Below are 15,424 nucleotides of genomic sequence, written 5' to 3'. Positions count from 1 at the left end.
TGCATTTTCATAAAGTGGTTCGGTGTGTTGAAACCTGAAAGTATGATGCAATATGGTAAAACTAAAATCTTTAAACGTTAATTATGTAGATTTTTAAAAGAAAAATTATGAGATTTTCTTGTACTGTGTAACAGTGTAGATCAACTATAAAGAAAAACGGTGAAACTATCACTGGCTTGTATTGAATGTTTATGACTTGGTGAAATTACATATGCTTTTTCACTTAATTTATCCCACGATAAATTAAACAATAGGTTACATGACTTGGGATTTTTTCCGGAGTTACATACACTATATAGAGAAACAAATAGAATCAGAGATCAATAATGAGAAAAGAAACCCTGCTAATAAGAGACCAATGTTTCTAAAAATCTTTCATGCCTTCTTGTTCTTTGCCATGGCAGCAATAAGGTCGGACGTGGTGTGAGAGCGGAGGACAAGATCAGATAGCGAGAGCTTGAGATCAATGGTTAGTCTCTGAAACACCTGAGATAAAAGTAAGACATCTGACAATGCTCTGTGAGCTTCACCATCCCTTACAAGGTTATAGTAATCCCCTAGAGCTGATAATGACGCTTTTGGCTTCACTGTTGCATCTGCAAAAAGACCAAGTAAGAATTTTTCAGTTTCTGAACTTTCTACAGATCAAAACCAATCAAATATAAGAGACAGAAGAACATCATATTACCTACAGACTTCATGCTCTCTCTGGCAAGTGGGAGGGAGTCAAAAAAGAGCCAGTTAGGAGGAATCTCGTAAGAGCAGCGGTTAAACTCGTTGATCAAGAACTGAAAATCAAATGTTTTGCCGTTATGTGCAACAATCATCACATACCCTCCAGGCTTCTTCTGTCTGCTCTGAACATACCTCAGAAATATCGGTATCATCTCCTCCATTCTAACCAAAACAGAACAACCAATAAACACAAACTCAAAGATTGTATGTAGTAAAGACACAGATATTGTATATATATATACCTTGGAACCTCAGGTCGACAAACCATATCGTTCCTGATCCCATGGATGCTAGCATTCAATATAGGAACACCAGGGTTGACCAGAGTCTGGAACGTACTGTTCTCACCACCAGCTAGATCCTGAGCAGCGATCTCGATAATCCTCTCCTTCACCCTATGCAAGCCGGTCGTCTCGAGATCAGAGACTATAACAGTGAGGAGACTAGACAGATCTTTGTTTTCGGCAAGACGTTGCTGAAGGTTTCCGAAAGGCTGTTGTTGTATCTTGGTCGTGCTCTCTGCATCTACTATCCTGGTAGTAACGGGAGGAACTGCTCCTCCAAGGATACTGCTCTTGGTGTTGCTCCTGCTTCCTTGTGTGGTTGTACTCACGTTTCTCCTGACCCATCTGCTCTTACTGTTATTATTAACCGAGGAGGAGGAGGAGGAGGAGGAGGAGGCTCTGATGTCGAGAAGCTTAGGGGGGGTTGAGTTGTTCTTGAACCAGCCATGGAAAGAAGTTCCTCCCAATAGGTTGATTCTGAATCTAGAGACTTGCGAGATTGATGAGATACACATTCTTCCTCTCCTCTCTAAGTTAAAGATCAATAATCACTCTTCTCGATCTGTAGATCCATAGAATGAACATTATAAATAGAAAAAAAGTTGATAACTTTGGAGTTACAATGGAAACAAGCCAGAGACAACCGTACGCAGTCTATCTACTCTTTATTCTCAGCATTCAGATCAAACTATATATTAAAGAAATGGTTTTTAAAAACTCCAATCTGAACACTTCAATTAGAAAAGTATCGTAATTTAGAATCGACATAGACGAAAGTGACGAACTTTATATAAATAACGACGACTTTCTAATTCGTCCGTCCTGCTATCGATTCCTAATCGAAGAAGGAAGAGACCGTAAAGGAGCGAACTTTATGTAATGTTTTGAGAATCTAAACAGACCCATAAGGAGGAAAAGAGAAGATACTTGCCTCGTTCGTGTGTAATGAAAACTTGCATCTGCACGGAATTGAGATGTTTTTGAGAATCTTCAACTGTTTATAGATAGAGAGAGAGAGAGAGAGAGAGCGAAATGGTGGAGATTGAAGGAAGCCCGCTTGCGTGAGAGGGAGACCCGTTTAATTCGGATCTTTGACCCGATCCGATAAATACGGATCTACCATCCGAGTTGGCTTTACTTTATACATGGTTTCCCCTTTTGGAAAATGTCCATTCTACTTTGGCACTACACTGTGAAAGAAAGAAATTAGTCTTAGATTAATCACAAAAATTATGATAGTTTAAATACCAAACAGATCTGTGTTAAAACATTATACATTCATGTTTTAAATTACGCTTTGATAAAAGTAAAACATTCTAATTATCGACTTATTACAGGATCTTTTATGTTATCTATGAGAGAAAAGAATATTCCTATTTTTATAGGGAAAACATCCCACCAAGTCACTTGGTTCAACTTGCGTATATGACCTTTTTTTAGATAACTTGTTTCAGTTTCACATGTTTTATTTCTTTCTTTCTGACAACTAAAGAATATATCAATTGCAATATTGATGATGGAACCATTAGAAATACGTACACGTTTGTTTTTTTTCTCTTTGGTTTTGTTTGATATCTCTATAATATTATTTGAGAAGTCAGTTTCCTATGTGTCGCTCTCACGTTAACTCTCACGATAGTTGATTACGCTGATACCCTTAATGAATTAAAAAAAATTACATTTAGATACTATTATTGAAATTTTTATTTAGTTTCCTTTTAAATTTTTCCAAATAACATATATAATAAAAAGGAAACATTTATAAAGTTTTTTTAAAAAATTAAAAACGAAAATATATATTTATATAATATGATTTCATTAAAAAAATAAATTTCACAAAATAGAAATATTCCAAAGACTATTTTAAATAACATAAAATATACTTTTGAAGTAATAAAGTATTTATTTATATCTATATTTTCTTAGATGAAAATATATATTTGTATATAATGTGATTTCTTAATCTATAAATTATATTTTACTTATATTATATGATTTCTAAAATACAATCACAAAAAAATTAAACGGTTTATTTTAAAGAGATATTAAAAATAAAGTAAAATTAACTTTTGATCAAATAATTAAAATATTTTAAATTAACATAACACTATATAATTTAACAAGGTAGAATATTATATATTATCATTATTAAAAATGTTTTTTAATATTAAATTTTATGTTTTATGTTTGTCACAGTTAATATAACCATAATCAAAATACCAACGCAAATCTGAATTTTCATTTTTAGGATTATTTGCATAAATTTCAGTTTACCATTTAATATATATAAGACATAAAATTATTTAAATATTTTAGTTATTGTAAATATTGATATGTGTTCATGAGCTTCCAAAAAGTATTAGTTACTTATGTAAGTAACTTCCAATTGATTATCGTTTTACTTTCTAATATTTTATTTTAAAAGTCAACATATAGTTTAATTTTTGTAATTTGGAATCAAATATTTAGTTTATTTTTACTTCATTCTAAGCACAATATATCTTAAGTTATACATAATCTTCCTCAAATATATTTACATATCTAAGATAACAACCAAAATAAAAGCAAATAATCATAATTTTCATATATTTAAAATAAAAAATATTAGTTGAATTTAGAGAAATTGATTGATGCAATCCAATATACCCAAATGATAACTTATTTAAAATCATATGTCTGATTAAAATAATATAATATTATTAGTATAAATTATGCATACAAATTATAAATTAATTCAAAATTAAAATTAAATAACAATCAACTATTGTAACATATTTAATTTATAAATATTTGTATCCGTGCATGAGCACGGGAAAATCACCTAGTTACGTAATTGAATAGAAGAAAAATTTAGTTAAAGACTTTTGGAATACGCCAAACTTAACTCACATTTTAAAAAGATTTGGTTGTACTAAACAGAATCAGATCTGAACTAACTTCAGCCAGTGCCGAAGCCAATGCAAAGCCAAAACCGAAATGATCCGGTTAAAATTCCATCTCATTTAAGAGTTGACCAATGATCTGTATGGGCCAGGCCGTTGACACAAGAATAGGCCTAAATTTAGTGCGTTAAATTATACAAGTATATCCTCTCAAAGGTGGCCCAAAGAGCGTCGGACAAAATAAAAGACAAAACTGTCTTTTCAGTGAGATACCCTCTGTTTTTCTCTCAGACGAACACAGAGTTGCAAGACAATAATAGTAGACAAAGAGCAGCTTGTTCTTCCTCCTTTAGAATCCGTCGTTTCTTAGTAGAGACGCCACCATTTGATAGTGGTAGTGATGGTGAAGATGTTGATGATTTTATCTTCTTGTAGTCTTTGTGGGTGTGAATAATACGAATACCCAATAACTCGGACCGTCTTTGTTTCCTGAATCTGATCCCACATGCATTGCAAAGTGACTGAAAATCTCACAACAAGAAAAAAACAGCTTAAGAATAGCTACCCCATTTTTCTCTCAAGATCAAATAAATCTACATGGTTATGGGGATTGAAGGTAGAAGAAGAGACCTTGGGACCAGATGGTCCACCTCTCCACATCGGTGTCTTGGTGGTCTTGCACTCACTGCAACACTTCTCTTCTTCCATCTGTTAAAATTTAGAAGAGCAGCATTGACATACTAGACGATGAACAAGATCCGATCATAGCTTTTCTTGGACCAATCAAATCAAAAGAACCAACCTTTGTTTTTTTTTCGTTTTTTTGTCACAAACCAACCTTTGTTTTGGGAGCTCCTTTTTTGATACCACAGTAGCCAAGCCAAGAACTATACCACTTATCTGATCAGTAGAAAACTCTAGAGAATTGACATGGAGAAACGGTGACAAGATTGCTTTCTTGTTTGTCCGGTATGAGTGATCAAGTTAGGCCTAAGAGCTCCTTAAAAAACCGTTTAAAAATAAGGGTGACTGTGATAAGAAGACACAAATGCCCTTAGCCGCACTTTTGAATCAATAAATGATTACGGCTTTTCTGGTCGATAAGATTCAGGACAAAACATCTACCAAATCATTGTCGGCCGGAAAGCTAAGTGGCAGTACGCAGGACCATGAATCTCTGGAAATATTAATTACGAGTGTGTGTGTTTGTGAAGTAGAGAAAAAAAAGTAGAAGAAACCAGAGATTCTGGAAACTTGTTCACATGAAGACAGAAAAAGGAATGAACCACCATTTTTTCACTTATCGTCTTTTATTTTGTGACCAGGAAGGAAGCCAATAGTCTTCTTCCTAGATAGTTCGAAGCAAAAAAGTACACATATTATAAAATACAAGGCAATAGCATAGTCTTCCAAATCCAAAAGATTATTTTAAGTTTTAGGCAAGTAATATCCACTTTTAGATTAAGATAATCAGTGTTTTATTGACATTTATTTATGTAAGATAATACATATTGATGTTATGGGAGCTCATAGAATTAATTGATTTGATGTATTTTATAATGATGTTTTTTGTACTTCTTATATGACGTAAATAAGAATAAAGATGCATAACTGTTTTTGCAATAGCCAAAAGGGTAACGATTCAACATTTTGTTGGAGGATCCTCTAGAAACATTACTAAAGGAACAGAAAATACTTAAAACATGAAAACGTACTCTGATTTGGTCAGACACAGCCCTTCTTTTTTCTTACAATAATATCATACATGGATGCTGTACACAAAGACTAATCCCCGTTACTTATTAAACCATTTGTACCAGTCAATGGCCGGGATTCATTTATCTAACCATATATATATATATATATTTTATACAGACATCTTTCTTGTGCAGCAAGAAACCTCTGAATCTAAAACAGCAAGCAAGGCTTCTTACAAGCCTTCCCTCGCTTTCTAGCATTTGCGTGTCTCCAGACTTGACGGAGCTTAAAAGCTGCTTTAACCTTGCACCACCTGGCTCTCGGAGATCCCCCAATATTTGCAATACGAACATCATACATCCCAGCTTTTTCCGTGCCCGATACGCTAACACACAAATTGTCATACTCTTGTTGCTCCCAAACTGCCGCACCAGGTGACCAGTTATCATGATGGTGATGATAAGCAAAACCGCTCTCATCCTCGTTATTTTTGTTATAACCTCTTGACACTAGGCTTTGTAATTCGTCATGTATCATATCGTGTTCACTTGCCCTAAAGTTGTTTCTGAAAGTCGGTATGAATGTTGGGTCGATATGAAATGTTTTGGCTGGTGAGTTCTCGAAACTCATCAGCGTTTCGGGTTGGGAAGTGGAGCACGAACCTGTGAAGTAAGCATGCATCGAAGAGTCTGATGGTCCTGAACATCAAAAAAGATCGAGTAAGTAAGTTAAAGAATATGTTAAAGATATATTTGTATATCAAAAGACTATAGACCGGTCGTCACCATAATAAAATTTGTATACCTTGAAAGTCCATGTGCTGCTGGAATCCAGGACCAAATCCTAGATTTTGCGGGCACTGTAAGGACCTTTGCGGATCATCCGCAAAGGTCCTACCGTCTCTAAAGCGGCTAACGTTTTGATAAGCTTCACGCTTCAGCTGGTCCAGCTGATAGCTAGGTAGCTGATCCACGTGTCCAAGGACACCGCAGATGAACACTTTGGTCACTTCATAAACAGAGTTGAAGACAAGTGATACGTCATGAGCGATTGCGTCGTAGATGTAACACTCTGTTTCATCCAAAACGCAACACATTGCGTGAGTCACAATTGATTCCCATATTTTCTTCGAGATCCCTCCACCAACAGCAAGTATCTATTATTATTTACAAAACAAGTCAGATCTGTGGATAATTTAGAGATTATTTACATCAAAATTCATAAATCACCAATTACATCTAATTTTATTTGATATATGATGATCAACTACGTTAACATATACGTGAATATTGATGAAACTATTTAAGGTTTTAAATAATCTTACATTATATAACGCACTTGGATCCTTTGCATAGAAACGGCGGAAGTCCTTGACAGTATAAACGTCCCGTTCAGCCAAACGCAACGCTGAAGCGCCATCTTTGGCGATTTTCTCTAGTCTCCAAACCTCGTCACCGGGGTACGGAGGATGATGTTTCTTATAAGCTGCATAACCACAAAAAAAAAAATTAATATAACGTTTAAACCGCGTCTGCAAAAACGCAGTATAATCTCTAGTAATTATTCTTACATTCTCCACGTTGGTCTTTACACTTAAACGCTTCACTTCTAGCCTCCACGGCTCCATCACCGGTTAGTCTAGCACCTAACCGGAACTTCCGACACCTAGACCATATCGAGTTATCCGTGAAAGCGACGGCGACAACTCCAACACCGTTTTTAAGAGTCAACGTTACATCTCCGGCGAGTAACGGACGTTTCCCGTCGCGTGGTTTTAGAATATACCGTTTGAATAAGTCAACGGTCCAGCTTTCGTCCGTGAAGTCAGCGTTCAGCGGCACTAAGTCAACTCGAGAAGACGAGAGCGGTCCCGAGACGACTCGAGCGTTCGTGGCTGCGTCCACGAGCTCGATAGCTAACGGGGAACCGTTCTTGGCTTCGATCTTTGCTCCCGTGAATATCGACGGCGGCGGCGAGTTTATGAATCGCAGCTTGAATTGTGTACGTGACGATGGCGTTTCTGAACGCGGTCGCTCGATTTGGGACCACGACGAAGAGAGGTGGTGTTGTTGAATATGACGTTCAAGCTCCTCCCGAACCTAAATCATAAAAAAAAAAAATTAAGATAATTAATCACTGGTTTATATATTTCGTTAAAAATACAAATAAGTAAACGTTTGCAAAAGTTGCAACAACCGCATATCATCACGTTCATGTGCATACAAACGATTATATGATTATACTTTGATGTATACTATAGTAACTACTAACTAGACCCAAGGAAACGGGGACCATTCATTGTTGACATGTACGGACCCCACAAAATTTTAAACCACAGAAATTAAAAGGTACACGAGAGAGATGAGGACGGTCAAAGTTGGTGGCTATGTATATAGGAACGGGTTCATTTAAATAAACCTGTGATTAATTCACATCTTTAGTTCATTTAGGTGATCTATGCGCGCAGCGTGTATAGTTTAATCGAAGACGATGAGAAAACTCACAATTTTTCTGAACATGTTCTCCATATGAACCATGATTTGGTTATTTGACATATGTCTCATGACTTTCTTCACGGCTCTGTAAAGGGTTTACATAAGAAAACAAACTCGATCAAAACTCATCCATAGAAAGAAATAAAAAAATTTAATGTGTCTTGTAAGATAGAAGAAACTCACGTCTTGAATGTTAATTTGTGAGCTTTTAAACCACTGTACCCACTACCCCCATGAAAAAGGCGGTCTCGCATCTTCATTGATTACTTTTGGTTTTAAATAAATTGGATTTAAGCTCTTCAAATATTTTATAGGTTCTTTTCTAAAGAAGAAAGATCGAGCTAGATCTTTGTGTGTGTGTGAGAGAGAGAGAGAGAGAGAGAGAGAGAGAGAGAGAGAGAGAGAGAGAGAGAGAGAGAGAGAGAGAGAGAGAGAGAGAGAGAGAGAGAGAGAGAGAGAGAGAGAAGAGCAATGAGATGAGTTTGAGAAGAGTAGTTAGGTGTGGTATTATAAAGGGATTTGAGCATTGACGAAGTAGCACTTGAAATTTCGAGGAAGATTCGTCGTTGCTCGCGGAGTTTAGTAGTGCTTATTCATCAACCACGGTAGCGTTAGTTATTTAGTTTTTTTTTTTGTTGGTTGTACTAAACATAAAGACACTTGTGTAGCGTCATATCTCTATACGTCATTAAATCAGAGTTGGTGGAGTTATTTCGTACAAAAAACAAAGATCAACATGTAATAATTTATATAGAATAGGCACTTGATCCGGCCAAACTAGTACATATATATAAATCTGTATATAACGGTTTTTTGAAAACGTCCCTGCATATTGGAATAGTCGGATATAAAGTGGAGTAAAGAGATTTAATAATTTCAGTATATTCAATTCTTTTGTCTTCAACTTACATATTTTTGTTAAAAAATACTCCCGACTGTCAAAAACAAGAACGAGTGTTGCAAGTGTATCAGCCAAAGGATATTTATACAAGCGAATGTGTGTTTTACCGGTGCATCAAAATTTAAGTCATTTCAGAATCAACTATCAAGATTGTGTAGAATATGTTTTGGTGCACATCATTATTTAGGATTCGAAAAAACTGGTTTTAGTAGAGAAAAAAATTAAAGCAAAAAAAGGATTTTAAAATTGTATAAATATGGATTAAAAATTTGTAAAATAGCTAATTCACATATTAACGTAAAAACCCTAAATATGTATTTGGTTGTGTTTTCTTTTTAGATGTTTCTGTTCTTTTTCTTTTGTGTTTGATTAATGGTTCGTGGTCAGATAAGAACCTGACATTCTTGTTGTTGTTGTTGTTGTCGTCACTTTTTAGATTTGATCATGCATTTATGTTTACAATTGCATCTAATTAGAATTTGGTAATTCATCAAATTTTTGTTTAGACATCTCAAACAAACCTAGGGTCGTCAAAAGAAAACATATATAATAGAAAAAAATGTAAAGATAATATTTTCCTAATCTATCAAAGTTACAATTGTATTTTTACCTGAATAGCCTTTGATCAAATAAGAAATTGAAATAATTCAATTTAGAGCATTTGAAAATCTATTTACCAGCCAAATAGCCGTACGTTGACATAGGCGTTGACAAACCTCGATTTTCAACTAAAAGCACATCGACCATAAAAAGACCACGCTTGTTAGGTGATGCCATAGCGCGTTTTTAGTAATCTACTATGATCATAAAATATATGTAAAAAAATAATGGCATATTTTTTGGAAAGTATTCTAATTTGACCTAGTTGAAAAAAATTCATTCTCATTACCCTACCAAAATTCTATATACCCCACTTTTTTTTCTTATAATTCCCTTCTCTTTATTGCCCTCAAGTATTTTATTATTATCCTTTCTCAGCGGTCCCCACGTCCCTCCATGTCTCACGCCACGCGCTTTCTATATTATTAATCGCAGCTTCTCTTCCTCTCATAAAGCCAACCTTAAACTCAACCACCTAACAGCCGACCCCACATCAACCCACCTCTCTCATTCCAACAGCTGTCCCTCCTGTCTCTTTTCTCCCATCAAATTTCTCTTTCCCCCAACCACCATCGAACTTCTTCTCCCCTTCCACTTGAGATTGGCGATTTTGAAGCTTTTTGAGGTAAAATCATGCGTTTTTTTTTACGAAATTTTCATAATAATATTCTACTTATGTTCTATGTATTATGTGTAACGAAAAATGAAAGTATTGCTGTAAAATTCGTGAGAGTTTTGAAAGAAAAATGAAAATATTAGATTTCAAAAAAATCTGTATTTTTCTCTATTTTTAACACGGTTTTGAAAGAAAAAAACATGAAATTTGTGTTAGACGATAATCTGGGTTATGTAACACGTTATTAGTTGATTAAAAATACTTAAAAAGATGAAAAACTAAAGTTTTAGGTAAAAATGGAGGTTTTAGGTATTTTGTTATGAAAAGGGATGCTTAAGGGCGATTTTGTATATTTGTTCTTGTTTAACACTGTTTTAAAGCAAAATAATGCATTACAGTAGTAGTAAACGGTACTGTGGGTTGTATAACACCCTTTTGGTCAGTTAAAAGTGTTAAATAGACAAAAGCAAAAATTTATAAGAATTACTGGAACTACTGGTACTACTAAAGTGAAACGTGTATTACTTGTATTACTGGAACGACTATGTACCAACGATCTTGGACAACTTAGATTCTTTAAATGGTTAACTAATCATAGTTTTATTTCTTTTCAGGGAATTATATGGCGTCTCCTATTACAATCATATGTTTTGACTATGGAGGAAGTTACATCAAGGATGGGGCTGATATAAAGTGGATCTCGGGAGAAGATCAAATTCACACTCTAGTGATGAAAAAATCCGTGGAAGAGGTTACATATTCTGAATTGGTCGAGTGTATATGCAGAAAGATTAAGGCAAATGGAGATGGGATGGTGAAGATTAGTTACTTTCCATTGGTATTGTATTCCAACAAGCCATCATATATTTGGAGTGATGAAGACGTTTTGGGTTATCTCATGCAAGTAAATCATGATAAATGTAGAAGTGTTTTACATGTGGAGATCAGCAGTGACATGGATGATACATATGGTGGTCTGCCGCTTTCAGGAGATGATGAAACTGATGAAAGCTATATTGGTCTTTCTGATGGAGAGGATACTGATACCGAGGAAGATGAAACTGATGAAGATGAGTCTGAGGAAGATGAGACTGAGCAAGATGGAGATGAGCAAGATGGAACAAATCATGATCATGAGATGGATGGCATGGTCACGCTTTACACAGCTGAACAACATGAAGACTTTGAGTTGCATGAGAATTTAGAGCACGGGTATGAAGGAACAGAAGTCGGAATGGAAGTTGAAGCTGCAAGAGAGGGAGTTGAAGCCACAACAGTTGTAGAAGAAGAATGGGATGATGGTCTTGATTTGGTTAAGGGTCAAGAATTCAGAACTAAGACAGCCATGCAAGTTCTAGTTCAGAGGGGTGCGCATAAGAATGGTTTTGAGTATGACACACTTAAGTCCGATACTGGGAGATTTGTGGCAAGATGTCGAGGAGCCAAAGAAGGTTGCAAGTGGTATTTGCGTGTAGTAAAGCTTAAGAATTCAGATCTTTGGACGGTTAGAACTTACGTCAAGTCTCATACATGCTCAGTGGTAACTACAAGTACCCTTAGAAATGGAAGGAGAGGCACACCACAGGTTGTTGCATCTGTTTTGGGTGAAGAATATCCCGGTAGATATGACACACCAAGATCAAGTGATCTGATCAGTATGGTTACCCGCAAGGTTGTTGTTAAGGTATCATATGCCACAGCATGGAGAGGAAAAAGGCTGGCTGCTAATGAAGTGCGAGGTACTCCGGAAGAGAGTTTTTCTATGATACACTCCTATATGCACATGCTTAAGTTGAAGAATCCTGACTCGGTAAGTTATGTTGAAGTAGATGCGGCAAAAAGATTTAAGTATCTATTTTTCGCATTTGGAGCTTCCATAGAAGGGTTTGTAGCGATGAGGAAAGTTATCATTGTGGATGGAACACATCTTAAGCATGTTTATGGTGGAGTTCTGCTTGTTGCGACGGCTCAAGATCCTGATCGCCACCATTACCCTATTGCATTTGGTGTAGTTGATGGTGAGAAAGATGAAAGCTGGACGTGGTTTATGAATAAATTGAGGTCAGTGATATCAGATGTAGACGGATTGGTGTTTCTTTCGGATAGAAATGCGAGCTTGATCAAGTCAATACGTGAGGTGTTCCCAACGGCCGCACATGGGTATTGTGTCTGGCATTTGTCTCAAAATGTGAAAGGACATGTATTCAACAACAGAGACGTTTGTGCAATCAAGTTTAGAGAATGCGCATATGCTTATACAGTGGCTGAGTTCGATGTTCTCTATGATGCTTTTTCCAGAAAGTATCCTTCTGCTGCCGAGTATCTAGAAAAGAGTGTTGAAGTGGGAAAATGGGCAAGATGTTATTTTGAAGGGGACAGATACAATGTTGACACAACCAATGCAGCAGAATCTATCAATGGTGTTCTTCGGGAAGCGAGGAAATACTTCATGCTACCGATGATTGATGTTATCATTAAGAAAATGGCTGAATGGTTTAACAAACATAGGAAGAAGGCAGCCCAAATACCAGCCACGAAGAAGCTTGTGCCTACAGTAGAAACCCAGTTGTCAAAAAGATCTTTGGAAGCGAGGTGTTTAGATGTGGTTGAGATAAACAGCTTTCACCTTGAGTACAATGTCAATGGTAGTGACGAAAAGGTTTATACGGTTGATTTGGCAAGAAAAATGTGCAGCTGCAGGTGCTTTGATATAGACAAAATCCCGTGTGTTCATGCATGTGCTGCTGCCAAGTTCTTGAGCGTTGGAACGGACCTCCATCTACAAGACTTTTGTTCGGTATACTATACGGTGGAGCTTTGGGCGTTGGCATACTGTAGGACGATTTATCCTGTGCCACATCAGTCTAAATGGGTTATACCAGATGAAATTCGAGCACTAAAAGTTCTTCCTCCATTATATGTTAAAAAGAAAGGACCCACTCAGAAGCAAAGGTTTCCATCAGCCGGAGAATCTCGTGGACGTGGAAGAGGGCGAGGAAGGGGAATGGGAAGAGGAAGGGGAAGGAGCAGAGGAAGGAGAGGCGGACGTTTGTATGAGTATTTTGAGTGTGGAAGTACTTCTGCAACCGCCGAGTAGCATGGGACTCTTGTGATTTGAACTATGTGTAATATGTGTAATATGGAACTACTAGTACTACTATTGGAACTACTATGTGTAATATGGACTACTAGCACTATTATTGGAACTACTATGTGTAATATGGACTACTAGGAATTACCTAGTACTACCATGAACTACCAAAAACTACCATGTATTACTATGTGTTATGCATGTTTCTAAAAACCTTAATTTTCAATAAATTATTTATTTTTAGAAGATGTATCTCATATTTAACGTGATTATATGTCCATTCATGTGTTTATTTTTTAAAATAGACATAAAATTCTCTTAAAATCTCAACTTGGTAGAAAAATTCTCATTTCAATAGAAAACATCCTTATACTTCCTTGTTAATGTCTTGATGGGAAGACTATGATGAGATGAATTTCTAAAAACACATATTTTCTGAATTTTTTTCTGCCAATTTGTTATATACAGTCTAAAACTATCTAAATGAATTGGTATTACTAATTAATTTAATTTAATGACATTGTATTATTAAAAAAATGCTATAATCTGCAAAAGTATTACTATGAAGAATGAAATATTACTACCACCTTGAGTACTACTAAGAGTAAGATAAATATTATTTTAATATTCAAACATGTTTGTTCAATATCATCTTTAACACGTTTTAGACATGTGTATATATATATTTTTTTATTCTACAAAGTGTTGACATTGTGTTACACGTTTTTGACACGTTTTAGACATGTGCATATATATATATATATATATATATATATATATTTTATTCTACAATGTGTTTGTCTTAGTAATACCTAATAAGTCAAGTAATACGAATTTCCTTTATTAGGACAAAAATTGCCTTGTCTTCCATTAGACCAAACCTGCTTCAAGACAATCACACAACACAAAAAGATTGCACATCCTACATAATAGAATCCAAGCATCATACATAATAGCATCCAAAAACCAACAAGAACATAGCATCCTACACAAGTTCACAACAAAGCCGAGATAAATATTAAACATATCATCCTACAATAGTTCACTAAGCCTCAGTTCTTGGCTTCTTCTTCCGCCCTTCAATCTCATCAGTGTCAGCTTCAGTGAAAGGAGAGGAAATCCACTGTGATCGTATACGTGTCCTTGGCTGCTCTGGCGTCCTTGTCTCCTCTGGCATTGTGAACTTCTTTGGGTCAGTAGGCTTTCTTGGTCTACCCCTCGCCTTAGGCCTATGCTTAACCCCAATCCGAGCAGGAAGACCCTCATCTCCCTCAGCTCCTACAACAGGAGCTCCCTCATCTACAACAGGAGCTTCCTCATCTACATCAAGCTCATCCGTCTCCTTGTCAGCTCCCTCATCTACAACAGGAGCTCCCTCATCTACAACAGGAGCTTCCTCATCTACATCAAGCTCATCCGTCTCCTTGTCAGCTCCTTTATCCACAGCAGGAGCTCCCTCATCTACAGCAGAAGTTCCCTCAGCCGGTTCTCCATAGCTCTTGCAAAGTGAAAGAAGCCATTCTTCTTGTTTCTCTTCATCACATGTTAGCACCAATCTCTTACGTGGTGATTTCCAATTCCCTGATGGTTTCCTCGCGGCTGCCTTAGTCCTACCACGTGGTGGTGTAGGAGTCTCCATAGGTTGCTTCTCAGCCTCCTTCTCTTCAATCTCAGCCTCCTTATTTGTTTCAATCTCTTGTTCTGTTTCAACCCGAGCCTCTTGTTCTTCCTCAGGTTGTTTCTCTTCCTCACAACCTTTATCTTTATTCTCCGTTTCAGCCTGCTCTGTTTCTTTCTCTTCATGGGTCAAGCCTTCACCTTCTTTGTCTTCTTCAGGTTCTGCTTCATGCTCAGGTTCTTTTTCTTCCTCAGAACCTTTATCTTCTTTCTGAGCCTCTTCAGCTTGAGCTTCAGCTTCAGCTTCAGGTTCTTTTTCTTTCTCAGAACTTTTATCTTCCTTCTGAGCTTCTTCTTCACTCGCTTTCTCAGCTGTTGGCTCCACGAGGTTGCTGTCATAACGCCCATCATTCCAACCATGATCCATGGTTTGGTACTCAAAACCATCATCGTTCTCCTTCTCTTTCTCCTGCTTCTTCATTTCTTTCTCAATGCCATCAAGTCT

General features: G+C 36.4%; 4 protein-coding genes across 6 annotated transcripts; 1 reads left to right on the top strand and 3 right to left on the bottom strand.

Moving 5' to 3' along the window:
• Positions 1 to 149: 149 nt before the first annotated feature.
• LOC108855078 (exonuclease DPD1, chloroplastic/mitochondrial) lies at positions 150 to 2,104 on the bottom strand. Of its 2 annotated transcripts, none has more exons than XM_018628785.2 (4): positions 1,951 to 2,104; positions 978 to 1,581; positions 689 to 897; positions 150 to 596 (listed from the first exon to the last, which is right to left on the bottom strand). In XM_018628785.2, exons 2-4 carry the CDS (start codon positions 1,532 to 1,534, stop codon positions 376 to 378), a joined length of 987 nt encoding a protein of 328 aa, XP_018484287.2. In that variant the 5' UTR covers positions 1,535 to 1,581; positions 1,951 to 2,104; the 3' UTR covers positions 150 to 375. The 2 variants fall into 2 exon arrangements, with proteins under 2 accessions (XP_018484287.2, XP_018484288.2); XM_018628786.2 differs by lacking the exon at positions 1,951 to 2,104 and adding an exon at positions 1,805 to 1,910.
• Positions 2,105 to 3,860: 1,756 nt separating this feature from the next.
• Positions 3,861 to 5,143, bottom strand: LOC108855079 (GATA transcription factor 23-like). 2 transcript variants are annotated; one of them, XM_057007512.1, is made up of 3 exons: positions 4,740 to 5,143; positions 4,532 to 4,609; positions 3,861 to 4,422 (listed from the first exon to the last, which is right to left on the bottom strand). In XM_057007512.1, exons 2-3 carry the CDS (start codon positions 4,607 to 4,609, stop codon positions 4,189 to 4,191), a joined length of 312 nt encoding a protein of 103 aa, XP_056863492.1. In that variant the 5' UTR covers positions 4,740 to 5,143; the 3' UTR covers positions 3,861 to 4,188. The 2 variants fall into 2 exon arrangements, with proteins under 2 accessions (XP_056863492.1, XP_056863491.1); XM_057007511.1 differs by having other exon boundaries at positions 3,863 to 4,422; positions 4,704 to 5,141.
• Positions 5,144 to 5,579: 436 nt separating this feature from the next.
• On the bottom strand, positions 5,580 to 8,491 carry LOC108855077 (calmodulin-binding protein 60 G). Its single transcript, XM_018628784.2, has 6 exons — positions 8,278 to 8,491; positions 8,104 to 8,179; positions 7,170 to 7,698; positions 6,924 to 7,084; positions 6,404 to 6,755; positions 5,580 to 6,297 (listed from the first exon to the last, which is right to left on the bottom strand). Exons 1-6 carry the CDS (start codon positions 8,352 to 8,354, stop codon positions 5,810 to 5,812), a joined length of 1,683 nt encoding a protein of 560 aa, XP_018484286.2. The 5' UTR covers positions 8,355 to 8,491; the 3' UTR covers positions 5,580 to 5,809.
• Positions 8,492 to 10,833: 2,342 nt separating this feature from the next.
• LOC130511112 (protein FAR-RED ELONGATED HYPOCOTYL 3-like) lies at positions 10,834 to 13,308 on the top strand. The gene has a single exon (XM_057007955.1). It carries the CDS (start codon positions 10,834 to 10,836, stop codon positions 13,306 to 13,308), a length of 2,475 nt encoding a protein of 824 aa, XP_056863935.1.
• The last annotated feature ends 2,116 nt before the right edge of the window (positions 13,309 to 15,424 follow it).

Source organism: Raphanus sativus, chromosome 4 (genome assembly GCF_000801105.2).
Source record: "Raphanus sativus cultivar WK10039 chromosome 4, ASM80110v3, whole genome shotgun sequence".
NCBI classification, from domain to species: Eukaryota; Viridiplantae; Streptophyta; class Magnoliopsida; order Brassicales; family Brassicaceae; genus Raphanus; species Raphanus sativus.
This window is presented reverse-complemented; position numbering and strand designations above follow the sequence as displayed.